The sequence below is a fragment of the Carassius carassius genome, chromosome 9, assembly GCF_963082965.1.
Source record: "Carassius carassius chromosome 9, fCarCar2.1, whole genome shotgun sequence".
Classification (NCBI taxonomy): domain Eukaryota; kingdom Metazoa; phylum Chordata; class Actinopteri; order Cypriniformes; family Cyprinidae; genus Carassius; species Carassius carassius.
In genome coordinates, this window is record NC_081763.1 from 9461265 (window position 1) to 9487131 (window position 25867).

General features: G+C 41.2%; 2 protein-coding genes and 2 long non-coding RNA genes across 4 annotated transcripts; 2 read left to right on the forward strand and 2 right to left on the reverse strand.

The window, feature by feature from the left end:
• Positions 1–182: 182 nt before the first annotated feature.
• On the reverse strand, positions 183–5859 carry LOC132148881 (DNA replication licensing factor mcm5). Its single transcript, XM_059557642.1, has 16 exons — positions 5517–5859; positions 4839–4965; positions 4424–4552; positions 4096–4268; positions 3773–3928; positions 2822–2991; positions 2566–2737; positions 2370–2481; positions 2004–2147; positions 1849–1914; positions 1567–1743; positions 1363–1475; positions 1141–1269; positions 883–1025; positions 643–770; positions 183–565 (listed from the first exon to the last, which is right to left on the reverse strand). Exons 1-16 carry the CDS (start codon positions 5684–5686, stop codon positions 464–466), a joined length of 2211 nt encoding a protein of 736 aa, XP_059413625.1. The 5' UTR covers positions 5687–5859; the 3' UTR covers positions 183–463.
• Positions 5860–6688: 829 nt separating this feature from the next.
• LOC132148882 (2-amino-3-ketobutyrate coenzyme A ligase, mitochondrial-like) lies at positions 6689–11245 on the reverse strand. Its single transcript, XM_059557644.1, has 9 exons — positions 10993–11245; positions 9756–9886; positions 9566–9667; positions 9337–9483; positions 8898–9052; positions 8001–8083; positions 7669–7840; positions 7251–7372; positions 6689–7147 (listed from the first exon to the last, which is right to left on the reverse strand). Exons 1-9 carry the CDS (start codon positions 11210–11212, stop codon positions 6996–6998), a joined length of 1284 nt encoding a protein of 427 aa, XP_059413627.1. The 5' UTR covers positions 11213–11245; the 3' UTR covers positions 6689–6995.
• A 9539-nt stretch (positions 11246–20784) lies between these two features.
• LOC132148523 (uncharacterized) lies at positions 20785–21269 on the forward strand. Its single transcript, XR_009434925.1, has 3 exons — positions 20785–20825; positions 20930–21030; positions 21191–21269. It is a non-coding gene; the product is annotated as an uncharacterized LOC132148523 (long non-coding RNA).
• A 960-nt stretch (positions 21270–22229) lies between these two features.
• Positions 22230–23830, forward strand: LOC132148524 (uncharacterized). The gene is made up of 3 exons (XR_009434926.1): positions 22230–22459; positions 22852–22929; positions 23087–23830. It is a non-coding gene; the product is annotated as an uncharacterized LOC132148524 (long non-coding RNA).
• The last annotated feature ends 2037 nt before the right edge of the window (positions 23831–25867 follow it).

Consider the following 25867-nt stretch of genomic DNA (forward strand, 5'->3'; position numbering starts at 1 on the left):
TAAATCTTTAAGATTTGCACATTTTTAAAATGCACATTTGTAATTGCTTTCTATGTATTTATGTGAAATGCAATAAAGCTATTTTTAAATTCAACACTGTCTTTTTTTGCCAAGAGATGCAAAAATTTCCTAACTGCTTTGTTTCCATTCAAAACATAATAATTTTACTTTGACACGGAACAGACAAATCAAATTATATTTTTAATGAACTCTTTCCACTGAGAGAAACCACAAAGACGGTAAAGCATATAGTCATGAGGGTAACACACTTGAATCATACCAAGCTTCGAGCAAGATGAAGACAACTTCTCAGCAAACATTAGGAATGACAAACAGGACATTTCTCCAGCAATAAAGAGGTCCAAACAACTATGTACAATAAATCTGAACTCGACATCATTTTTGCGATGGCTTATTTCTGCACATCGGTCTTCAGACGCCCATCAGATTGAGCGGTCATCGTCTACTTGACCCTGTAGAGAACCTTCCTCTGCATGCGGTGCTGCACTTCACCCCTCCTCATCATCAGATGAAGGACTTTGTGAATGGCGTGCTCTGGATATTTCTGTTCAGACGAGAGAAACACATTTTATATACACGACTTATGAACTATAATAGTGATTGGAGAAGCTGTTAACTCACCTGTTTGGTGAAGTCCTGTATGATGCTGTGTTCGGACACCTGGGAGCCGATGGCGAAGCGTCTCTTCAGCTGTTTCTCGATGCGAGAGATCAGCTCTTGATCCTCCTGAGTGGTAAATCCTTCAACACCTACAATCATACAGCTCTGCTACATCAGACTCTCCAGCTACATTTATAGCAGCTTAGACAGTGAGAAGTGACGTTGCAGTTTATTCCCGTCCTGACAGATCAACACACTCACCAGAGAGACTGCCGGACATAGCTGCGTCCAGCGTGGACACCTGGAAGAGTCTCAGAGCCTCGTCCACCTCTTCCTCTCCAGCGATGGGCTGCAGCTTCATCTTCGCCAGAGACTCTGCAATACGCACCACGGCCTCAAGCTGCCTGCAGGACAACATCAACAAGTATATACTGTAAATAACTACATGCAGGATGTAGAAACAGATCTAGGAACAAAATGAGTAGAGGCAGGCATCCTAACACTGAAATGAGTGTTTACCTGACAGTGATGGGGATGGACACTCGTCTGTCGGTCTCTCTCTCGTGTTCCTTCGCTCCGCTCCTCATCACCACGTATCTGTTCTTCAGTTTCTCTGCAGCCGCCGCAGACAGACGCGGGCCACATTTCCTGCGCGAGTTAATGCCTTGTTATTTTGATAGACAAACACGGATGAACGCTATTTGACGCTGTGTTTAAAGACTCTTAATGATTCAGACTCACGTTCTGCAGTAGGCAATGTATTTCTTCAGCGTGGCCAGAGAAATCTCCCCCTCGACACCCTCCATCTGCGTCTGAGCGCTCAGGTGAACGTTCATCACGTGCCGGGCCAAAGTCTTGTGAAACACACAGGGGATTGTGCATTAGTTCATATAAAATCTAACTCTTCAGTGAGATGTGTGAGCAGAGGTTGTTTTGCTCACCCACCATGTCTCTCTGTTGGTCATGATGGTCTTTGATGATGAAGATCATGTCAAATCGAGACAGGATAGTGGGCATGAAGTCTATGTTGTCCTCTCCTTTTGTATCATCCCAGCGGCCGAACACGGAGTTGGCAGCGGCCAACACAGAGCAGCGGGAGTTCAGAGTGGTGGTGATGCCGGCCTTGAGGTGAACACACAAGCGTTACTCAAAGAAATGGATCGATGCAGTCCGATAGCTGAAGAAATAGTGGATTGGTCAATGCAATCGAGTAAAAAGGCCTGGTACCTTTGCAATAGAAATGGTCTGCTGCTCCATGGCCTCATGGATGGCGACTCGGTCATCCTCTCTCATCTTTTAAAAAGAAGAACGCAACAGTTCAGCATGAGGGAAAAAGCTTTTCTGAAGAGTGCATGAATGTTCTGGAAATTGCAAAGTCCAACCTTGTCAAACTCATCGATGCAGACCACTCCTCCATCAGCCAGCACCATGGCACCACCCTCCATGACGAAACCACGAGTGTGCGGGTCTCGCAGCACTGAGGCGGTCAAACCAGCTGCACTGCTGCCCTTACCAGACGTGTAGACCTAACAGAGACAGACCACATTCACTCCAATGCAGATTCTTCATTATAGGAAACATCCATGCAAGTGAAGACTGATTTTTGCACACTCACATACACAATTTATAATTATAAAGTTACAAATTGTGATCTATAACATACTGAAAGAAGGAAAAACATCTCCCTTTGTGTTGCACGCATGAAGAAACTCATACGAATGACAGTGCATCTTTGTCACAAGTCTTACCCCAATGGGAGAACATCTCTCCACAAACTTCAGCAGCTGAGACTTGGCAGTGCCTGGATCTCCCAGCATCAACAAGTTAATATCCCCTCTGCGTGTCAAACCATCAGGCAACCTAATAAAAACGGTTTCACGCAGATCAGAAAGATGGCAAAAAGACATAAGCTGGGAAGAGGAGGCAGTTTCTGTGATATCTCACCTCTTCCTGGAGCCCCCGAACAGAAGGCACGCGATGGCTTTCTTCAGGTCGTCGCTGCCGTAGATGGACGGGGCCAGAGAGCGAGCGAGCGAGTCGTAGACGGAAGGAGAGGAAGCCAGAGCCCTCAACTCCTCTTCCTCCTGAGGAGAAACGGACCCAGAGGCTCCACGGCCTGGAAGACGGTCAGAAGGACATGACAGATATGAAGAGAGATGCCGTTTTCAATCAAAAAACAGGTGTTTAAGCACATGCTCACCTGCTCCTTCAGTATCCACTTCAATGCCGACGACACGCAGGTACGCCGCTCGGATGCCCACACCTGCTCCCTTATCACGACCTTTGGCCTTGGCCTGCGCCACCTTCTTGATGGAGTAGATGCCCATGATGGTGACTCGGTTGCCTGGAACTACACGGTCACATAAGTACCTGAGAAGAGTGGTTAAAAAAATGAGGGGCTTGAAATCTCACGATTGGATTTGCTTATTGAGGTCACTGTTCAATTTGAATCCGATTCTTAGTTTAGAATCAATACACAAACTACTAGCAAAAAAAAAACATTTAACTGAATTTAGTCATTACATTAAATAAGACATTATAGGCTTCTACCAATCAAATGAAATCAATAAGTCATCTTTGCACTGCAGAGGTGGAACTGTATCTGAAGTGGCTTTTAGGTACATTTACGGTTTAATGTAGTTCAGAGCTGGCATAAACGCATTTACTAGATTACAGTTGCTTTTAATTAATGTTTTAAAAATATGAAACTTAAACCTCCATTAGGTGGCAGAATACAATCCCGTCTTAATGAGTGAGTCATTGAATGAGTTAAGTGCTATATAAATGCCTCATTAGGTTCAGAGCTAAAATATGCATCTTGAAGTTCACGAAGCTCTTCAAAGAATATTTTACCTAAAAATGAAACCTCATTTACTCGCTTACCCTCATGCCTTTCAAAACCTGTATTCATTTCTCTTTCTGCAGAACACAACAGTTTCGGTTACCATTGACTTCCACTAGTTTGTTTGACCTTACAATGGAAGTCAACAGGAACTGAAACCATCCGGTTTACTAACATTCTTCAAAATCACTTGCTTTGCACTCCACAGAAGAGAAACATATTAGTTTGGAATGACACGAGGAGAGTAAAATAAGGAAGTGTAAAAAATAAAATAAAAAAAAGTTAATTGCATCAAGAGACAACTTGTACCTGTCGCAGTACAGCTGCATGTGTCGTGGCATCTCTCCGTGTGGAACGGCATCAGGAGCTTCCTGCAGACGCAGAGTTTGGAAATCCACACAAATGCATCTGTCCGGAATAATGAAATACGGATCCATGGGGCACTTGACACGGCCCGCCTGTTCACTGTGCGCCAAAACAAATTACAACATGTTACACGTGCTCATTCTCTGTATCAAGACAGATGTGGTTGTGTTTAAGTTCACGGTCAGCATATAAACCGTTAGTGCTACATTATTTCTAAACAGAATGAAGCCGGTGAAAATAAATCAAATATTTTGCAATATACTAACGTGTTGCACTTGCGGGGCAGAGCGTAACCCTGCAGTCCCGGTGGCAGAGGGATGTTACTGATAACTGCTCTGCAGCCACGGCACTGAAGACACACTTTGGTGGCTTTGGCCCTCACAGCCGTAGCAGATATGATTATACCGGGAATCTTCACGAGACGGGACACCTGCTCCGACTGCAAAAGATGAGAGAAAAACACTTAAAATCTTAATGTAGAAGTATAAACGTGGCGCTCTAAGGCACACTTCAAGTTAGCAGGAGAATAAACAAACAGGTTGCCATGCATCTGTTTTTATTTCGAATGGTCTTGTTGAAAGTTTATTTCCTCACTTTCAGGTTACGGATGGAGGCCGGGTGGGCGTCGCTCTTCAGCATGACCTGGATGTCCTGTACAGTCTCTTCTCCTATTGGCCGCGGACGTGTGACCTCATCAGCCACTTCCTGCGCTGCCTCCTCCAGCTGTCAATCAAAACACAGCCAAATATCATAAACAGCTGACATTTCATAAACATAATACAGCATCTAGGAAAGTCATATAAACTTGATAATAGATTAGTCTGTAATAATTTGAAATTTGAGAATTACATTGTGTAAAAACAAAATTTTTCTTAGTTTAAAAAATAAAAGCAAACAAAAGATAATTACCATAAGTAATTACTTTAAATTGTATGCTGTAAACAAAACCAACTCAATTTCAGATTTCCAACATTCATTTGAGAAGTTGTTTTTGTAAGTCTGTCCTTACCAAAGGCAGGTTCTCAGTGGGCAGTTTGTGCAGACAGTCTGACAGATCTTCATCAAAACTGGCCAGATCCTCCATCTCCACCTCAATCCAGTACTCTCCCAAAGTATAGTGCCTCTTGAGTTCATCTCTGAAAACCAAAAACACAATCAACAGTGTCCTAAAGAACTTCAACAACATAAACAGATGAAGATGTCAAACTCGGTTTAATAAAAGTACATTGTTCATTGTATTATGGGAAATGGATGTATAAGAGTGAATCGGTTCTTTTAAACATTTGAATTGAATCGACTCGAAAACGATTCCCCGCTTAGATAGTGCTGTCACTCATTTGCTTTCAGAATTATTATTTTTTGTAGTTTAATATTTGCACAAATCATATTTAATACAATGTAACATTAACGATACCCCAGCAAATACGTGATAAAAACCAAACATGCAATGAATCGATTCAACTGAATCACTCAAAAGAACAATGCGTTCACGAATCGGACATAAGTTAAAGGTGAATCTGCAACAACTTTAACACGGGCTAATAAAAAAATCGTTATCTTATATAATAAGTGACATAACTAAATGATGGCCAACGATTAATAGACCAACTATAGGTACAAGTTGTGCAAAACTGAAGACAGAACCACCAGAACGCATGAAAACACCTCTGATGTCACAGCACGTTACCTGTATTTGTAGGTGAATCCAGTCCGATCGGTGCCGACTCTGAATTGTCTCAAAAACTCTCGAAACTTTTTTTTGATCTGGCTGCGTTTCACGACCCCCTCATCACCGATGCCTTCGCCTCCTCCGAAACTGTCACTATAATAAACTCCTGGATCATCAAATCCCGACATGCTGTTAATATTCAGATTCCTAGCAATAAACGATAACTAAAGTGTTACTTAAATAAGTGCTGTGAATGTTAAATTTAAATATATAACTTTCTGTAGGTCATAGAAAACAGTGAAATCCCCGCTGCAGCACGCGCACTGGCTTTCGCGGCAAAACCTCTAATCCTGCCTCGCGCCGAGTTCAGACCCCGCCCTCACTGACTTCTCCGTCCCGCTTATTGGTCCACAAGGCGTCATGACGAGATACGTCACGAAAAAGGTGGAACCAAAGTGGAGTACTGGCGGGAAAAACACAAAGCAAAGTGCTGGGACCGGAACTGGCTTCTTTGATTGGCGCGGAATTTCAACAAAACCTTATTTATATGAAAATAAAAGTTGATAATTATGAAGTAGTAATCAAACGCTAATGTTTTAAGAGAAAAGTCTAATTCCATAAATATATAGAGGTGGTTTAAATTATAAATTGGAAAACCTTTAAAATTATTCTCTACACTAAAACGCCAATGTTATCATATAATTGTTACAGCAGTTCGGTAAACAAGTGAACGCAAAACCAAGCTCACATTAAGAATACAAAAGTCAGATATGAATAAAATAAAAAAATATATAGATTTTAGCGTAAAACTCAAACGGTGTTGTCAAGACAAAAGTTTTATATATAAATGTCAGATTTTAAATGTTATCTTAATGGTACAAAACAATGGTTTGACATTTATATTACCTTTTATATTTTAATAGTCACATACAACAAATTGTATGCATTTGTGTCAGTCTATAATAGGCTGTTGCTTCATAATGACAGGTTTCCATTGTGACAACATGCCCCACTTTTGGCATATTGTTTGAGAAATTGTTGCATGGACATTGCATTCCTTTATTCAACATTCAGATTTGGGTCTGATTTCATACAGCTGTGTAAGGGCCAGTATATCTCAGGTCCTGTATTTGTTTTGAAAAGTGAATTTAAGTAGTCAACTACCTTCATGTAAATAATCAGAGAAGACATTAAATGGCTTAACTTTTTTATTTTTACCCATCTGTGAACAGTTGCAGCAGCATCAGCATGATCAGTATAAACTTGCAAATAATGGTGATGAGACACAAAATCTCAACTGGTACATAGAAACATTTGGTACATAGCTGGTGTAGAAGACTGCCCTAAAAGAAGCAACTATTAATTTTAAAGGAAGTCATTTATTCTGTTGATTCCAAAAAAGTCTCCAAATATTCTTTGACCTTCACTGATCTCAGAAGATATATAACTTAAACCTCACTCTAACAGTCCACATCTTTGTCAGCTGTGTTTCTGGCATTAGGAAATGACGCCATGCTTCCTGCCGGTCTGTATGAAGGCATCTACAGTCCGATCAATGTCCTCATCAGTGTGAGCTGCAGAGATCTGGACTCGAATCCGGGCTTTTCCTTTGGGAACGACTGGGTAGGAGAAACCGATCACATACACTCCTGATAACAGAGAGAAAAACATTGTTTTAAACAGGCTGCTGGACTTGCATCATTTATTTTATAGCAAAACATTTAGATGGACTATACACGTCTGAATTCTAACCTAGTTTTAGCATATCATCAGCCATAAGTGAAGCCAGACGGGCATCTCCTAGCATCACAGGACAGATGGGATGAGCTGTGCCAGAAATGGTGAACCCTGCCTGTGTCATGTTGTTTCTGAACCTTTGGGAAAGAAGAAAAGGAACACAAAAGACCATTGTTCTAGCTTTGCTCAATGAACTCCAAAAATCCCTTATTCTTAAAAGCATTCCTACTTTCATACGGAAACAGCAAAAGTCAGCTCTTTTTGTTTTGACTGCAATGTCACCCCAGACAGACTTTGAAAAGCAAACTCTTTTTTGTTAGTTTTAACTCTGCTGCTTATCTTCGGTCTACAAAAAGAGAGCAGTAACGCGAGCTAAAGGGTGTAATTGAGTCTATAAATATCAGCGAGCGCCCACTCCCTCCTCCGATCTCACCTCATGGTTTTAGCTGCCATGGATTGAGCGATAACACTGGATTCCAGCAGCAGTTCCACGGCACGGGTGGCACAGCCCACCACAGGAGGAGGGAGGGAGTTTGAGAAGAGGTACGGACGAGACCGCTGTCTGAGAAGCTCAATCAAAGCCTTGGGTCCGACAGTGTAACCACCTGACAGAGAATTAGAAAAATATACATTTGAAAGAGCTAAAAAAACTTCAGCCTTAAAGTAAAGAAAATGAAACTTGCGATTTTATTTGTTATTTGGCCTGCCATAGTAGCGTGACTATGTAAAACTGTGCTTCAGATGATGTTTGATATCTATACACACCAGCAGCTCCTCCCAGTGCTTTTCCCAGAGTGGAATTCACAATGTGCACCCTGTCCATCACTCCCAGCAGCTCATCGGTTCCTCTGCGGGAAAGAGATGCATGAACATCCACTTGTAATATAATATGACATAATACTTTCTTACACAGTTTAAATAAGTCTTTATACATGGAAATATGAAACTCTCTTTATATCTGAACTAAGATGGGGATCTCTCTGAAGCGATTTTCACAATAGTGCGTCCTTGGTTCGAGGCCTGGCTCGTGGATCTTTTTTCAATCCAATCCCCTCTCTCTTTCTGCTACTTCGCTTTCCGTGAACTAACTATCCTATCGTTATAAATGCAAAAAAACCCGGCAAAGATTAAAAAAAAAACAACAACAACAAAATAAAAACGTATTAGTTAAAGAAAGACAAAAAAAGCAAAGTGTACTTAAAGACTTTAATGACAAAACTTCACTCTCATAAAGCATTGCAAACAACAACTGAAATAAAAACGACACGATTATTGATTTAAAGCTGTTAATTAAACATAAGAAACAATGCATTTTTTGTTTATTGCTAAATATTCAAACACAACAAATATTTAAATAATGTGTGAGGGGAGATTCACTATCATGTCATTTGCAATGCTTTGGTGTTGCTACAGAGCTCTTTGCACAATTTGCTTGTTTTGGTTTTCTTATTGTTGGGGCTGTCTCGCTTTTATATACACATACATGCATATATATATACACATACACAAACATAACCTTGTAGCTCACAATGGTCTGTCTTTTAACAGTTTTTAAGTTATCATTAAAAATTAAACCCCTGAATGTGAAAATAAATGGGATTCTTACCCAACTTTTGCACTCAGTTTTGCTAAAAAGTGTTTTTTTTTCATCTGTCCACTCACCGGCCACGGGCACCCATGAATCCTGTGGCATGACATTCATCAATGAAGACCAGGGCACCGTACTGCTCAGCTAGATCACAGATACCCTGCAGAGGAGCCACATCACCATCCATGGAGAACACACCGTCTGTGACCACCAACCTCAGACGAGAGGACTGTAAATAAATCAAGAAATAAAGTGAACGAACCAAGAAATCTTTTTTTTCAAATGCTTGAGTTGCTGAAGCTTAGACATTTGTAATAGCTAACTTAAATTGTTGCATTATATATTTTTAGTTTTTTCATCAAACAAATCATTATCATATCAAAATATCAAGCCACCACACATTCAGTTTAATCCAAGCATTATTTAAATATCACCATGCACATAAACCACTTGAAGCTTGCTGTGCAACCTCTGATTTGTATGAAATCCAGTAACATGAGTGACAGAATCTACCTGTGATTCTTTCAGCTTTTCTTCCAGGTCATTCAGGTCCATGTGTTTGTAGCGGAACCTCTTGGCACGACACAATCGAATGCCATCGATAATAGAGGCGTGGTTTAGTTCATCAGACAACACGGCATCATCGGGACCCAACAGGACCTAAAGCAAAGAGTACCAATGTATTGTTCCAGTGTATTGGCTGTGGTGCTTCAGTATATCAGAACGAATGGTTAAAGCAAACCTCAAACAGACCAGCATTGGCATCGAAGCAGCTCGCATACAGAATACAGTCTTCTCTTTCATGAAACTGGGCTAGTTTCTCTTCCAGGTTCTTGTGGATGCTCTAGAGAACAGATAGATTAACAAATACATCTTAAGGCATCAACAAGCATTGCTATCAGTGTGTGTTCAAATACAGTATTTGTCCACACCTGTGTGCCACAGATGAAGCGAACTGAGCTAAGGCCAGCGCCGTACTTCTGCAGAGCATCTATTCCTGCCTTCACCACCTCCGGATGATTGGATAAACCCAGGTAGTTATTTGCACAGAAATTCAATATGTCTGAAACAAAGAGAGAAATATGGGATCAGAAGATGAAGAGAAACAAAAAATAAAATATTTAATTTGAGCTATTGAACTCTGCCCACTATAATTTAATAATATAAAATAATAAAAAATATTAGTAAATAGAACTTTGTAAATATAGAATTACTATACTACTCCTTTCAAGCATCTACGCATAAAACTTGAGTTATAAGAAAATAATAAACATTAATTCAGTCATATGCATTAAAACTCCAAACTTCAATTCTATTCAAAAATACATTATACAATATATAATAATAATAATAATAAGAAATAATAATAATTATATATAATATATAATACTTTAAAATATATATTGTGTATACAATAAATATACAATACAATTTTATTTTGATATTGTTAGTATAAATATAACGTTAGTAAATATAGGTTATTTCTCTGCGCTACTCATTTCAAGCATCAAACATAAACCTTTAAGAGAGTTTTAAAATATCGATAATCATAAATTCAGTCAATTCATTCAGTTTATTTTTTGTTATGAAATAATATAGGGCATTTGCGTAAACGGGAAAAGCTTTGAAATCTTATAATAACAATCAATTAGGTTAACAATAAATAAAAAAACTAGTAATTATATATATTTTTTGTCTGCTGCACTACTCATTTCAAGTATCTAAACATAAACCTTAAGAAAAGAGTTTAAATAATATAAGGCATAAATTCAGCCAACCCCTAACCTCACTTTTATTTTTTAGACTAAGATATAACTTTATAGGAATACATTTGATAAAATAATTGTATAGAAATATATATTTAATTAAACAAAGTACATTTGCGCAAATGTGACAAGCTTTAAATTCTGAAAACCACTTTTCATTAATATTGTATTACTGATTATTTGAACATTTTAGCCTCTGTTAACCAGTTTATATAACGTGTTTGTTACGTTTTTGTTTTATACATTCCCATGCAGTTACAAATAAAAGTTGAAAACTGAATTTTTCATTGACTTTCTTCCCCTAGGGTATGTGCCTCCAGGAACATTTAAGGAATATATAATTGTTGTATCTAGTGTTTAACTGACTCTTTGGCTAGGCTGTCCTCCACACACTGCTGCTCACCGCCTCTGCTGCCGTCCACGCAGATGTGAGGCCCCTGGCTGGACGTGATGACCCGCTCCCCCTTCCACGTGCCCGCGGCCCGGATAGAGTCCAGCTCGTTCCCCAGCACCGACAGCGCCTGAGCCACGGCCGAGTACCCTCTGTTTGCACCAGCAGAGCAGGGCTGTAAGACACTCCTGAAGGGAGCCCCGAGTAGACGAACAGCTGGGCGAAGTGACATTTCTCCCGCACTGTCACAGTCAGCAGTACAGTAAAAGTAGTACGTGCAGCGAGAGCGAGCGGATATGGATATACGGTATGTCACTTACATGGGCGTCGACAAGTCAGCCAATCAAACGTGTTTACCCAAGCAGGCGGTGCACTCTTTGTCCAATGATAGCGAGGCTGAGGTGCACGCATTTTAAAGAACCTAGGGCCCGTTTCACTAAGGAGGTTCAACCAACTCTGAGTTTAAACTTGAAACTCTGAGTGTTCGGTTACAGAACAGCTGAAATGAGTTGGTTTAATCAACTCTAAATTGACTGACTCTGAGTTAAGCGCGTGCACCACAACTATAAAAAGCCATTATCAATGGAGCGCCGATATTACGATTCACCATGGCAACAGCTCCCGCCAAAAAAGCCGTCTGCATACTTCAGACTCAATACAAATGTAATATTTTATCACTGTTATAATATCACAGGTGAAAACTGCCAGAACGTTAGATTAATATAATATAATAGCTAATCATTTTATGGTATCTCATAGGCAAAAAAAAAATATATATATATATAAAATAATAATATTAATAATAATATTTTAAGTGCATTTTTATTATTTTACAAATGATCTGCCAGTAGATTAAGAAAGTTACGGCAGTGGCTATTTACACTAAGTGGAATTAACATACTTTCTTAGCGATAGATCCTATTTACAGTAGGCTAAGCAACTAGCTCTAGATGCTATTTACAGAAAAAAATGTACAGTGAAAATTGTGATATATTCTATTTACCGTGTAAAAGTAGCAGTTAAGTGTAAATAATAATTATATGCTACTGGCAGATACATTTGCATTTCAGTATTGTTATACATTAACAGGATGCAATAATAACAGATTGTAAATGATTATATTTATTACAATTATAAATAGTTGTATCATTAATAAACACTCGTTGGGCACTTTACTTCCACTTTTAGAACATTTTGTTCATTTTTATTGAAAATAAATTCTAATGTGACATGTGATGGGAGAAGTGAGAAGAACAAGCTCTGCAAAACCGGACTCTAAACCAATCAATTGCCTTACAAGCTAGTTCCCTTTCATAGGTCACTTCGATGCTGCGGTGACGTCACCACGTATGGGAACACCTTCGGTGTGACGAATGTCTGAAGCCCTATACCATCCCGCCAATCCTATTGGCCAAATAGCGCGTGGCACCGCCCAGTCATGCGTAGGCATATATATACCTGGTGCCGCGCGCCATTTACCTCAGATTTCATTCCTTCAGTACGAAGCGAATCTTCTGTGCCCTATTGTCTCGCGTTCTCAGCGAATCATCACGAGCAGTATACTCCTCTCCGCGGACGCGATGAGTTTTAAGAAGTGCAAGGACCCGTGTACCAGGTACATCGTTCAGGGGGACACTCATGGCTTACACCACGCACAGGAGGCGCTTAGCGGCCTTTCTTCATGCCCCCATTGCGATGGCCTGCGACTCAGGGTCCTTCGCTCGAGGGTAGATGTATTCTCCGATGTCGCCGTGTCTAACCCCCGCCACACCACTTCTGCGACTGCCGAGGCACCGCACGAGGTGATAGCTTGGGGTGACACGTGTGACATGGAGCTCGAGGACAGTTCAGCGATGGAAAATTACTCTCCACATCGCTCGCTCTCCCCTACCCTAATACACAGGAAAACTTTTGAACCTGTCGTTTTCTCCTGTGAGGATTTACGGCCCACACCGGGGGCATGTAGTGCCATCTCCTTCGGTTGTGACCGCCATGATGACGACGTTCTTTCCACTGCGGCCTCGGGGTCTGAGGACTTCGCGGCCGACACGAGCCCTCTCCCTCCTAGTGGACAGGAGAGGCGTGTTTCCCCCTCCTACAGTGAGCTGTTGGATGTGGTTTCCCGTGCAGTGGGTACATTGGGGCTGGAATGGGAGGTTGAGAAGGCCGAGGCCCAACCTTCTTCGAAGCTGGACGACCGTTTTCTAACTAGTCGGACACCTGCGCAGCCCCGGAGGCCTTTACCCTTTTTCCCGGACCTCCACCAGGAGGTTTCGAGGTCCTGGAAACAGCCGTTTGCGGCGCGCATCACGAACGCTGCAGCCGCGGATTTCGCCACCATTTCGAGCATGGCGAGTCACGGCTATACAGCGATACCGCCGATAGAAGAGACTCTCGCCGAACATCTTGCGCCTAATTCGGCCGCGGCGTGGAAGTCCCGCCCCCTCCTCCCCTCGAAGGCGTGTCGAGTCACGTCTAGCTTAGTGGGAAAATCCTATATGGCCGCTGGTCAAGCGGCTGCTTCGCTTCATTCCATGGCGATCCTTCAGGCCTACCAAGCGGAGCTGTTAAAAGGATTGGACGAGGGGGACGGCATTACACCTGAGGCGGTCAAGGAACTATGGCGAGCTACTGATTTGGCGCTTCGTGCTACCAAACATACTGCTCGAGCAGTGGGCCGTTCCATGGCTGGATTAATTACGGTTGAGCGCCACCTCTGGCTTAATCTCACCGATATAAAGGAAAAAGATAAATCTTTCCTCATGGATGCCCCTGTGTCTAAGGACGGTTTATTTGGAGAGGCGGTCACTTCAGTGGTGGAGAAGTTCACAGCAGCGAAACAACAATCAGCCGCTTTCCGCCAGCTGATTCCCCGCAGACCCAGAGAGGTTGAACGCCGTCAGGCGCCCGCGCGTTCTCGCTCAACCTCCTCTCACCGCCAGCAAGTGCCCTCTCGGGAAGAGCCTTCACCTATGGCGCCCCCTCGCAAGGACTGGGGCCCTAGGGTTGTTCCACCGGCTCAACAACGCCAGCGAAAAAGATTGAACCTGAGTTCGACGGCCAAGGCCTCTCGCCCTCGGGCACATAACAGCAGCTCCTGATTTTTTCGCTGCCTGCCAGGGACTGTGCCCTCCGCTAGAGAGCGCTGTTGGACCGCTTTCGCGCATCCAACACTCTCATTGCAGTCCCCACGCTCAAACCCTGACTGTTTCGCCGCAAACAGCGCCTCGAACAGCATTGGAGCCAACTGTAACACCAATCGCTTCCTCAGACACTATGCACGATCCAGTTTTCAGAGCTCGAGGAGCGCTTCAAAGGGTCTTCATCGAACGGCCCGTCATGACGGCTCGCTCAGCCGCCGCTGTTTCGCTAGCGGCAGAGCCCGATGCTCAATCTGTTGGCCTAATTCCTGCCGTGGACACGTTTCAGGATTACGTACAACGAGATACAACGCCTGCTCTGCATATACTTCCCCTGTGCACGAACACCATGAGTCTTTCGTGCCCGGACATTTCTATGTGTGCAACAGCGCTGCAGGAAACGAACATGTTGAAACCGCTAATATTGTTTCGGGCCGCGTGGGAACGCTTGCCCGGCATTTCTCAATGGGTGTTACGCACAATTTGTCACGGATACACCATTCAGTTTCGGAAAGGCCCGCCCCCTTTCCGCGGAATTCTCTCCACGGTGATGAAACCGATGGACATGGCGGTGCTGAGACAGGAAATGTTAGCTCTACTGAGCAAAGGGGCTATAGAAGAAGTACACCCCTCTCAGATGGAGTCAGGGTTTTACAGCCGTTATTTTGTGGTACCAAAAAAGGACGGCGGATTACGACCCATTCTGGATTTACGCCGTCTAAATCTTGCACTCAGGTCGAGCAAATTCAAGATGTTGACGGTAAAATCTATTTTGTCTCAGATTCAACCAAACGACTGGTTTGTCACGATCGATCTGAAGGATGCTTACTTTCATATTCAGATCATCGAGAGACACCGGAAGTTCCTCAGATTCGCTTTGGAGGGCAAAGCGTATCAGTACCGTGTTCTTCCCTTTGGCTTAGCGCTAGCTCCCCGTACATTCTCAAAATGCATGGACGCAGCTCTGGCCCCGTTGCGGCTCCGGGGCGTCCGTGTGTTAAACTATCTGGACGACTGGCTGGTGTTAGCGCATTCTCAGACTCAAGCACACTCTCATCGAGATATTGTGCTAAATCATTTACACAGCCTGGGTTTACGCACAAACTTCCAGAAGAGTGTATTAATCCCCTCTCAACGGATTACCTTTCTGGGAGTAGATTTGGACTCTCGCGCGATGACAGCAAAGCTTTCTGTCCCGCGCGCTCAGTCGATTACGTCATGCGTTCAGCACTTCAGGGCGGGTCACACAGTGACAGTGAGACTGTGCCTCAGACTACTAGGTCTAATGGCGGCGGCGCTTCCCGTGATTCACCTGGGTTTGCTTTACATGCGCCCGTTTCAGTGGTGGACGAAACGACAGAATATTTCACCCCGTTGTTCTCCGCATCGAACGATCTCGGTGACGCGGAGGTGTGTGATGTCGTTAAAGCAATGGACATCAGCCGAATTTCTCCTCACCGGGGTTCGGCTGGGAATTTGTGCTTCCCGAGAGACTGTCACGACAGACGCGTCTTTGACCGGGTGGGGAGCTGTTTGTCAGGGGCGCCCAGCCCACGGAGTGTGGACAGCGGCACAACGCAGCTGGCACATAAACAAATTGGAATTACTGGCGGTTTTTCTGGCTCTCCAGTATTTTTCGAGTCTACTGACCGGCCGTCATGTGCTTCTCAGAACGGACAACACTGCGGTCGTGGCTTATCTGAACCATCAGGGAGGATTACGTTCTCGCCCTCTGTGCAGACTGGCGAGGCGGATTCTTCTTTGGTCTCACGACAAATTTCTGTCGATCCGGGCTGTTCACATCCCCGGACGACTGAACTTCGGAGCGGATTTATTATCCAGGCAGACTCTGGAACAAGGGGAATGGAGATTACACCCCCAAACGGTGAATCACCTATGGCATATTTTCGGGGAAGCGGAAGTGGATTTATTCGCGTCGAGCACGACTACGCATTGCCCGCTATGGTTCTCCCTGAGCCCTCCATCACCCCTGGGTCTGGATGCGCTAGCTCACAGCTGGCCCAGGACCAGCTTGTATGCGTTTCCTCCGATTCGGCTAGTCCCAGCGGTATTATGCAGAATACGGCGGGACAGAGTGGGACAGCTGTTGCTGGTGGCTCCGCGATGGCACACACAGCCGTGGTTTGCGGATCTCATCAATCTGTTAGCGGGCTCTCCGGTGGAGATTCCCCTCAGACGGGATTTATTATCGCAAGCACAGGGACGGATCTGGCATCCCAGACCAGATCTGTGGAACCTGTGGGCGTGGCCTCTGAGCGGAGTGAGTTGATATGTCCCGGTCTTTCTGCTGAAACTACCGAGACTATATTGAACTCTAGAGCAGTTTCTACGAGACGCTTATATGCTTTCAAGTGGAAACTGTTTATGACATGGTGTGAAACTCATGATGTGGATCCAGTTTACTGCCCTGTGGCTTCAGTACTGGAGTTTCTTCAAGACCGTTTTTCGGAGGGATTGACACCAGCCACCTTGAAGGTTTATGTGGCAGCTATCTCAGCTCACCATGAGCATATAGGTGGTGTTTCAGTGGGTCGTCACCCACTGGTTTCTCGCTTTATACAGGGTGCGCGACGGTTGAGGCCTTTCCGCCCTGTGCGAGTTCCTTCATGGGATTTATCCATTGTGTTACTGGGTTTGTCAGGGCATCCGTTTGAGCCCCTGGAAACTGTATCGGATAAGTTCCTGTCTCTGAAGACACTTCTTCTCATGGCTTTATCCTCCCTTAAAAGAGTTGGGGATTTACAGGCTCTCTCTGTCTCACCCTCGTGCATGGAGTTTGCACCAGGCTCTGTGAAAGTGTTGTTGCGACCTAGGCCTAATTATGTTCCTAAGGTCGCGTCTAATCCTTTTTTATTTTCAGCAGGTGGACCTGGAGGCCTTTTCTCCTGCTGCGACAGAGTCTGGAGATCTAAGTCTTTGCCCTGTGAGGGCGTTGAAGACTTATGTGGATCGCACTGCCCCATGGCGTGAGTCTGACCAGCTGTTTGTCTGTTTTGGACATAAGAATAAGGGCCATGCAGTTACGAAACAGCGCATGTCCCATTGGCTGGTGGAGGCTATTTCCTTGGCCTATGAGGCGCGCGGGCTCGCTTCGCCCTTAGGAGTAAAAGGTCATTCCACAAGAGCAGTGGCTTCTTCTCAAGCCTTTCTCAGTGGATCTTCTATGGATGATATCTGTGCTGCGGCAGGTTGGTCCTCACCGAGCACTTTTATCAGGTCTTACAGTCTGGATGTGAGGATGGCCCCTGGCTCCCGGGTTCTCTCCGCTTGAGCAGATGCTTCCTTGGATCCAAGCTATCAGGTACGTCAGGCGTGATGGTATAGCGTTCCCATACGTGGTGACGTCACCGCAGCATCGAAGTGACCTATGAAAGGGAACATCTCGGTTACGTATGTAACCTTGGTTCCCTGAATGGGGAACGAGATGCTGCGGTTCTGGCCGTGCCGTACCTTGATAGTTTTCTTCCCTTCTCGTCATGAAATCTGAGGTAAATGGCGCGCAGCACCAGGTATATATATGCCTACGCATGACTGGGCGGTGCCACGCGCTATTTGGCCAATAGGATTGGCGGGATGGTATAGGGCCTCAGACATTCGTCACACCGAAGGTGTTCCCATACGTGGTGACGTCACCGCAGCATCTCGTTCCCCATTCAGGGAACCAAGGTTACATACGTAACCGAGATGTTTTCCATGCACAAAACATTACTGCCTAGTGCCTACACCATTGAAGCCGTTATTCACATGTGTCGTATTTAACCTTATGTGTCGATGGAGGGCGGAGCTGCAGTAGATTTGCAGTTAGTAATAGACACACAGAATAATCTTGTTTGCCATTTGCATTAAGATTATTTTTATTACCACACTGGCATATAATTTTACTGAAGTAAAATGCACTTAATTTAAATCCCCCCAGGAAACAAGACTAAGTATCTTATATAATTTTCTTATATAGAAAATCAATCTTTATTTTATAATTTTTTTTATATTTGTACTTGCAAAAAAAAACAAAAAAACACTCTCAGTCCCTTGAAACTGTGTGTACGGTCTACTGTCCATGTCCAGAAAGAAAAACATCATCAAAGTAGTCCATGTGACATCAGAGGGTCAGTTAGAATTTTTTGAAGCATCGAAAATACATTTTGGTCCAAAAATAGCAAAAACTACGACTTTATTCAGCATTGTCTTCTCTTCCGTGTCTGTTGTGAGAGAGTTCAAAACAAAGCAGTTTGTCATATCCGGTTCGCGAACGAATCATTCGATGTAACCGGATCTTTTTGAACCAGTTCACCAAATCAAACTGAATCGTTTTAAACGGTTCGCATCTCCAATATCCACAATAATCCACAAACTACTTAAGCTGTTAACTTTTTTAATGTGGCTGACACTCCCTCTGAGTTCAAACAAACCAATATCCCGGAGTAATTCATTTACTCAAACAGTACACTGACTGAACTGCTGTGAAGAGAGAACTGAAGATGAACACAGAGCCAGTGTTCCCAATTTAGCAATTTTGTTGCTAGATTTAGCAACTTTTCAGACTACACTAGCAACTTTTTTTCCAAAAAGCACCTAGCAACAAATTTAGCATTTTTTTACATTTATTTGGCAACTTTTAGCAACTCTTGGAAAGTGACTCTAATCAAAACGGCACATGTACAAGCTAGCTAAATAGACTGAGTGGTTGATTCATAATTGCTGTGGAAATAGCGGTAAAAACCGGAAGACAAAAGACAACGAGTGGGGGCGGGGCTACACAAGGTCTATATATAGCCAGGCATAAATTATTTGTTGAGTGCAGTAGCACGCACGCATTTCACATTTTTGGCAAAATAATTTAAACGCATTAAGTTCAGAGTACAATTGTTTGGTTAGCAAGTCACAATTGTTTTTAAAAAAAGGACAAATTGAAAATTTCCTACACAAGTACCATTACCACTTCAAAAAGGGCTTGTTAAGATAAGTTAAGATGCTAGCTGCAATTGTTCAATATAGCCTAATTGTTAATTTACTGATACACCTTCTTATTAGCTTGTTTAACTGTTGATCATTTAGGTAGTATATTAACTACCACAGGGCTTTAATTGTTCAGTTCATGTGTAGTTTCACTGGTTAAAAGGAAAATAGCCTACATAAAATGTAAATGTTCAAAAGTGTTTAAATGTTCAATATCAATGTTGTATTTAATAATAAAAATAAATCTGGTCATGAAAAAGTGTTGTTTGTATTCATTTTAAAAAATGTGTTGTGTGTGTGTGTGTGTGTATTTATTTTACAAACAAATGTAAATTAGCATTTCAAATAATATCTATGTAGTTTTGCGTTGCGATTACGTAATGACGTCATGGCGCAATTACGTCACGATGTCATTTAGCATCTTTTAGCAACAAAACGATCTGCCTTTAGCAACTTCCTCTGAAAATTAGTTGGCAACACTGCACCGAGCCGAGCCAGATAATGAATGAAAGATTGATGCATATCTTCCTCTAAAGGGCAGTAATACTGGAGACTTTTTGGAAGGCTTTGCATTGGATTTTTGATAGTCAATAGCGTGACTTCTGCATCACTTTTGACAATGAAAACTACTGCACAATGTTCCATAAGATATCTGTAACAAGACACAGCCTTTGAAGCTAAAATAAAAGACTGTATTTATTTGAAACTAAATGATGTATTGGTTTAATTTTCAATAGTATGAGTTCTATTATAGTTCTGTGGCTAAAACCACCATCAAAATGTTCTTCTAGGAACCAGTAACAACACACACCCTTTGAAGTTGAGATGGAATACGTTTTAAAAATGAGTGTGTTAATGGATTCAAATTAAATTAAATAGTATGCATCCTGATTTACATGTTAAAGTAAAAGATGGCTGTAAATATTGTTCTTTGAACAAATAACAAGGCACACCTATTTAAATTTACATATCAAACTGTATGCATTCTAAATTAATTTATTTAAACTTCTGAATGTCAGACTTGGTCGAAACAAGTGCAATGTTCTTCTAGGTGACGGTAAACTGCACAATCTTTGTAATGCTTTGCTAAGCATTTTCTCAGTCGGTACATTTACATTTATTCATTTAGCTGACGCTTTTATCCAAAGCGACTTACAATTGCTATATATGTCAGAGGTCACAGACCTCTGGAGCAACTAGGGGTTAAGTGTCTTGCTCAGGGACACATTGGTGTCTCACAGTGGATTCGAACCCGGGTCTCTCACGCCAAAGACATGTGTCTTATCTACTGCGCCAACATCACCCCATATCAATAACTTTTAGTTATGTGAATCAAACCAACAGCTAAATGTTCTTTTATGAACAGATAATAAGACACATCCTTTTGATTTGAGATTTATTATTAATACATTTCACAAGTGAAGCATTTAGATGGAATATTTCTCTTAGTTTTGCACTTTGCAGATAGTCCCTTTCCTGCACTTTTACATTATGAGGTCTATCAGTTATAATTCCTTAAGGCAGATTAAAACCAATAAAACACAATGTGTGTTCTCTTATACATTTGAAAACAATTACAACACAGTATGTTTCTTGTCAATGTGCTAAATCATTAAAGAATTATTGAAGATCTCCGAGGCTGAATCTCTGACCAAATGTCAAACGTCGAACCAACTTTATATCGGTGCCGGAGATTCCTGTGCTGCTGTGGACATGATGAGAACTCTGGTGAGGACGAATACTATTCTTTAAGAAATTAAAAAATAATGAAAATTTAAACACACTGAAGGCAATCTGACTAAAGGTAATGTGAACATGTGATGCGTTAACAGAAGTTCAGTTCTCAGTTGAAAAAACAGCTCCATCTCTTGGTGTCAGCACTGTGAGACCGTGGAGTCATGGTGAAGATGAATGTATTATCAGCACAGTTTAGGTGAGAAACACGTGACAGTCTTACATTCACTAACTGGATATGCTTTGATCAAAATGAAATTATTTGCATCTGAATTTATTCATTTTAAATAATTGATGACGTCGTGTTTAAGTGTTAAATTGTACATTTCTAATGGCCTTTCCGTTCTTTTTCAATACAGAACACTTGAATCAAGATTGATAAAAACTATAAGTGTAGCACTTATACGATAGAGGATTGGCCCACTTGAAATCATTGTCACAGGTATACCATCCTTGAATGTCTGTGGAGGCCACTAGTAAGAGTCTGGAGACTCCTGTCCTGCCATGTGACTGATGACTCTGGTATGTAGGGAAAAGGATTTCCAAAATATCATTTCACTACACTTATACGCTTCACAGATCAGATAACTTGCAGTTGCAGTGTACGTTCTTGTTATTTATAATCTTAAGAAACACAATGAGAACACGTGGCCAAAGTAAATTCTATATGTGATGTCTTACCAGAAATCAAACTTTCAGAAGAAGAAACTGAACCACTGTCCATCATCACCAGCGTCTCTAGCTCTGTCCATCCATGGTTTGAGAAATATAGAGAAGATGATGGAGTTTAGTGTGGAGGGCTGAATACATTGCTTCATGTGTTATTATGGTCATTGCTCATGGCTATTATTACTCACTTCAAATTACACATTGGATTTGGTTTGATTCATGCAAAGCAGCATTAGAGCATTATCTTTCTATTTATTGGTAATAGCGAGCCATGCCAAGTGTTGTCTCAAAGATTTAAATCATCATAAGCACGAATGCAGGGCTGGAATACAGCACACAATTGCAAGTGTGTTTTTTATATATACAAAATATCAAGGAGAAAATATTTAGTTAGTAAGCATATATTACTAAGAAAATAGTTCCAAAAGAACCCAAAGCGTCAAGCTTTTCACGTTACCAACTGCTCAGAATGAATATCAACTTTTCACACCTTCAGAGAGGACTTGACTGAAGGTGGGAAAAGTTACTATTTGTTTTCATATTTATTTTATATATGACTTAAGTTATTTTTTTAATCTAAATCTGCTGTAAAAGGCTGATCTGTTTAGGTTCAGTATATAAAATGCTTGAATGTGTATGTCTGGCGCATTATGTAAACCCCCTCTTCAAATTTTGCACGTTCACCAATGACTCATATAGCGTTGTGAGCAAAGCGAAAGTTGGCTTCAAACAGTTCTCTCAAACAGTTCAACTTGGCACCCGTTGGCATGATGTCTGACTGCCTTGAACACCTTTCTTAAACGTTACTGTATGTTTCTCAGTGACCCATTCTGTGCAAATCTGCAAAGTCGGGCATTTCAAACTACAGCGGCAAATTCACAGCAGCTTGTCTCTTATTTAAAGTAGTCTACAGGAATTACTTCGAAGATCAGTGACTGTCATGGAAATCAACCACGGAGGTGAGATTTCTAACTAAGAGATTTCTATCTACTGACGAGTTACAGTAACTTTACATGCGTGCCAAACACACCTTTCCTCCCGCTGCGTAAAAGCAATTTTCAATACAGTTTAAAGTAGGCAATTTTATTGACATGATTGTGTTTACACACAATATTGCCAAAGGATTATTCACACAAAAAAAGTTGTGAAAATAAAATAAATATACAGTGTAAATTATAAATGTGCTTCTGCGGTCTATTCAGAATAGACCAGCGCACTCTTGAGATTTTTTTTTAGCCTCTCTCTCTCTCTCTCTCTCTCGCTCTCTCTCTGTCTATCTCGTGTTGGTTGGTGTTTGTGCAACGGGTAATGTAACCTACTATAGAAAAAATATATATTAATCTTACCACAGGTACCATGCTTGAATGTCTGTGGAGGCAACTAGTAAGAGTCTGGAGAGTCCTGTCCTTCCATGTGACTGATGACTCTGGTATGTAGGGAAAAGGATTTCCAAAATATCATTTCACTACACTTATACGCTTCACAGACCAGAAAACTTGCAGTTGCAGTGTATGTTCTTGTTATTTATAACAAGAAACACAATGAAAACACGGCCAAAGTAAATTCTATATGTGATGTCTTACCAGAAATCAAACTTTCAGAAGAAGAAACTGAACCACTGTCCATCATCACCAGCGTCCCTAGCTCTGTCCATCCATGGTTTGAGAAATATGGAGAAGATGATGGAGTTTAGTGTGGAGGGCTGAATACATTGCTTCTTGTGTTATTATGGTCATTGGTCATGCACTATGTATTAGGAGCACATGCCTTCACTGTGGAACCACTCGCGATGACTCTGAAGGACAAGATTTCCCAAAAGGGCCAGACTGTAAAAACTGCAGTGGGCATTACCTCCAGTTCATTTGTTACACTGTAAATGGAAAACTGAGTCAAGCACATGGTACTGTTATTCTCCTAAACTGTAAATTCATGAGTAATCAAACTTGATGAGTATTCATTTTTATTGCCTGGAAATGAGTGTCTAAATGTTTTTTATCTAAAAATGCAGGATGTCATTTTTAACCCAACTGGATTGGTTTAGGAAACAAATACAACATTGAGTCACACAAAAATCTGGCCAGTGATAATGTATTTTTGCAGGGCCATCCAAAAATGTGCATAACCCTGGTTCCCTTCAAACACAATTTCAATTGGCATTCAATTCAATTCTGATTATTGCAGAAAATATGCTTTGTGGCCAACAACAGTTCATGTTTCTTACACGTTTTGTAAGAATAATCTTTACGATGAAGTCTGCTTCGGAAGCTAAATACAACTGTCAGAGGTAAAAAGCCAAACTTAGACTATAAATGAATTAAACAATGGTCACATAACTTTAACGTCACCACCACTAAGCTTTTTCGGTCTTTATTTAAATAATTTTTTCTCAAATTTGAAATTGAATAGTTTACAAGATCATGATAATGAACACGTTGGCTGTAAAAGTGGGCTAGTGTGAGAAGATGAATTTACCTGTTTGACGTCATGATGTGTAATGTACCCAAAAACCTCTGTAATCCCATTTAGCCATGCAAACCTCCTTTTTCAAGATACGTAAAAACATGAAAAAAAAAAATGACAAGGAGTCATGGAATAAAACGTGAAAATGTCTTCACCTTGTATTAAACACAGACTTTTTTTCAGACATCAGACAAAAAAAAAAACACATTTGAAAACAAGAAACAGGCACTGTTGCAACTCTTGTCTTTTCAGTTTCCATTACATCCAAAGATCTTTTAGATGTCAACCCAGTTGGTTTTTTTCTGCACTGTTTGTTCACTTCACTGGTTTGCACTCTATCTGCCATGTGCCTTGTGCTGCTTTATTTAACTTGATTTTTAATTGTATTATTTGTCTTTTTTAGATTCCCTTATTGTATAGTTGTATCTACATTTTATATTTGATCTAGATTTTTAGGCTCTACTGTTAATGTTATCTGTATGCACCGGGGGTCTGAGAGTAACGTAATTTTGATTCTTTGTATGTATGTACTGTACATGGAAGAATTGACAATAAAGCAGACTTGACTTGACTTATATCTGTTTTTGATTTATGATATTTATGGGGGTTTTATTAAATGCAGGTGTAAACATTAAAAACAAAAAATTTTTTTTGCACCATTTGTATATTTTATGTAATGAAGCAAAACTGTAGTTTGTGGTTAACTAAAGGGAAATTCCAATTTGTCATTGGCATGCAGCACTTCCAAATAATCACAGTGCACATTTTTTGCTTTGTTTTTTGCATAACAGTTAATTCATACTAAATTATTACTAAAAATCATTACTAAAAAGTTAGACCTAGGACATGCAAATATCAACAGATTTGCTTGAGGTTATGCAAAGTATTGCATGCAGTTTTCTTTCTTTTTTTCTTTTTTGTTCCTTAGCCTACAATGGAAAATGGTGAGTAGCAACAGCTATTGTATTCAGCTAGGTATTTTTTTCACACAGTTCGTAAAGCACATCCTCATCAGAAAATGAATACATTACTTTATTTCTCAGGAACAAAGAAAATAATTTCACTTGAAATGCATGAAATGCTTACATGAAGTTAAGAGGTACAGTTCATTGAGACTTTGTGGTTAGGTTGTTTTTGTCAGTGTAGTCTGCAGTAGTGATACTAGAATCCGATGAGTCATTCTCTGACACATATTACATCCGCATAGGTCCATGCAAAGTTCATCACTAATATTTTTCATGTATTTAGCCCACAACATGATCGTTTCGATCATATAGTTTAATTTCTTATAGTTGTATTTTTGGGGGGGAGAGGGGGTGGCAGGGGGGAATTCCTGTTACACAAGATATGGATATAGATATAGATATAGATATGAGGAACACAAAGGCCAAATTCCCTTAATCACCCATCACAAAGAGTAAAACCCGAGAATATAGTTTTGATGTGCAGAACAAAATTGTTGAGCTTCCCAAAATAGAAAGTGGCAGTAAGAAAACATCTACAGCATTTCCACCATCAGGGCAATTATTAAGAAGCTCTAATCAACTAAACAGAGATAAAAAGTACCCCATGCCCACAGTTAAATATACTGCTGGATCTTTGATGATGTGGGCCTGTTTTTCTGGGTGGTATCATCGATTCTATCAGACACCAACAGATAAAAAAAAATCTAAACCTGACCGTCTCTGTGCTCATAATAGGTTGTATGGATCTTTCATCAGGAGAATTATCCAAAACAATCATCAAAATCAACACAAAAATGTGTCACTGAGCACAAAACTTCTGCCATGGCCGTCCAAATCCTCTGATCTGAACCCTGTAGAACAGTGGTTTTCAACCTGTGGTCCATACCGGTGTCATAACATAATAACATAATTTCATATATATATTAAAATAAATTAAATAAC

Bases quoted from the DNA above. Each gene is read 5' to 3' on its own strand.
- LOC132148881 (XM_059557642.1), bottom strand. From the start codon at position 5,686: ATGTCGGGATTTGATGATCCAGGAGTTTATTATAGTGACAGTTTCGGA. The intron at 2,148-2,369 runs GTAAGACTTGTG...TGTCTCTGTTAG, and splicing joins AGAGATGTTCTCCCATTGGG to GTCTACACGTCTGGTAAGGG. The intron at 771-882 runs GTGAGTGTGTTG...GTATGATTGTAG, and splicing joins TATGTCCGGCAGTCTCTCTG to GTGTTGAAGGATTTACCACT.
- LOC132148882 (XM_059557644.1), bottom strand. From the start codon at position 11,212: ATGTCACTTCGCCCAGCTGTTCGTCTACTCGGGGCTCCCTTCAGGAGT. The intron at 9,887-10,992 runs GTGAGCAGCAGT...TCTTTGTTTCAG, and splicing joins CGTGGACGGCAGCAGAGGCG to ACATATTGAATTTCTGTGCA. The intron at 9,484-9,565 runs GTTTGCTTTAAC...TCTTTGCTTTAG, and splicing joins CCAATGCTGGTCTGTTTGAG to GTCCTGTTGGGTCCCGATGA.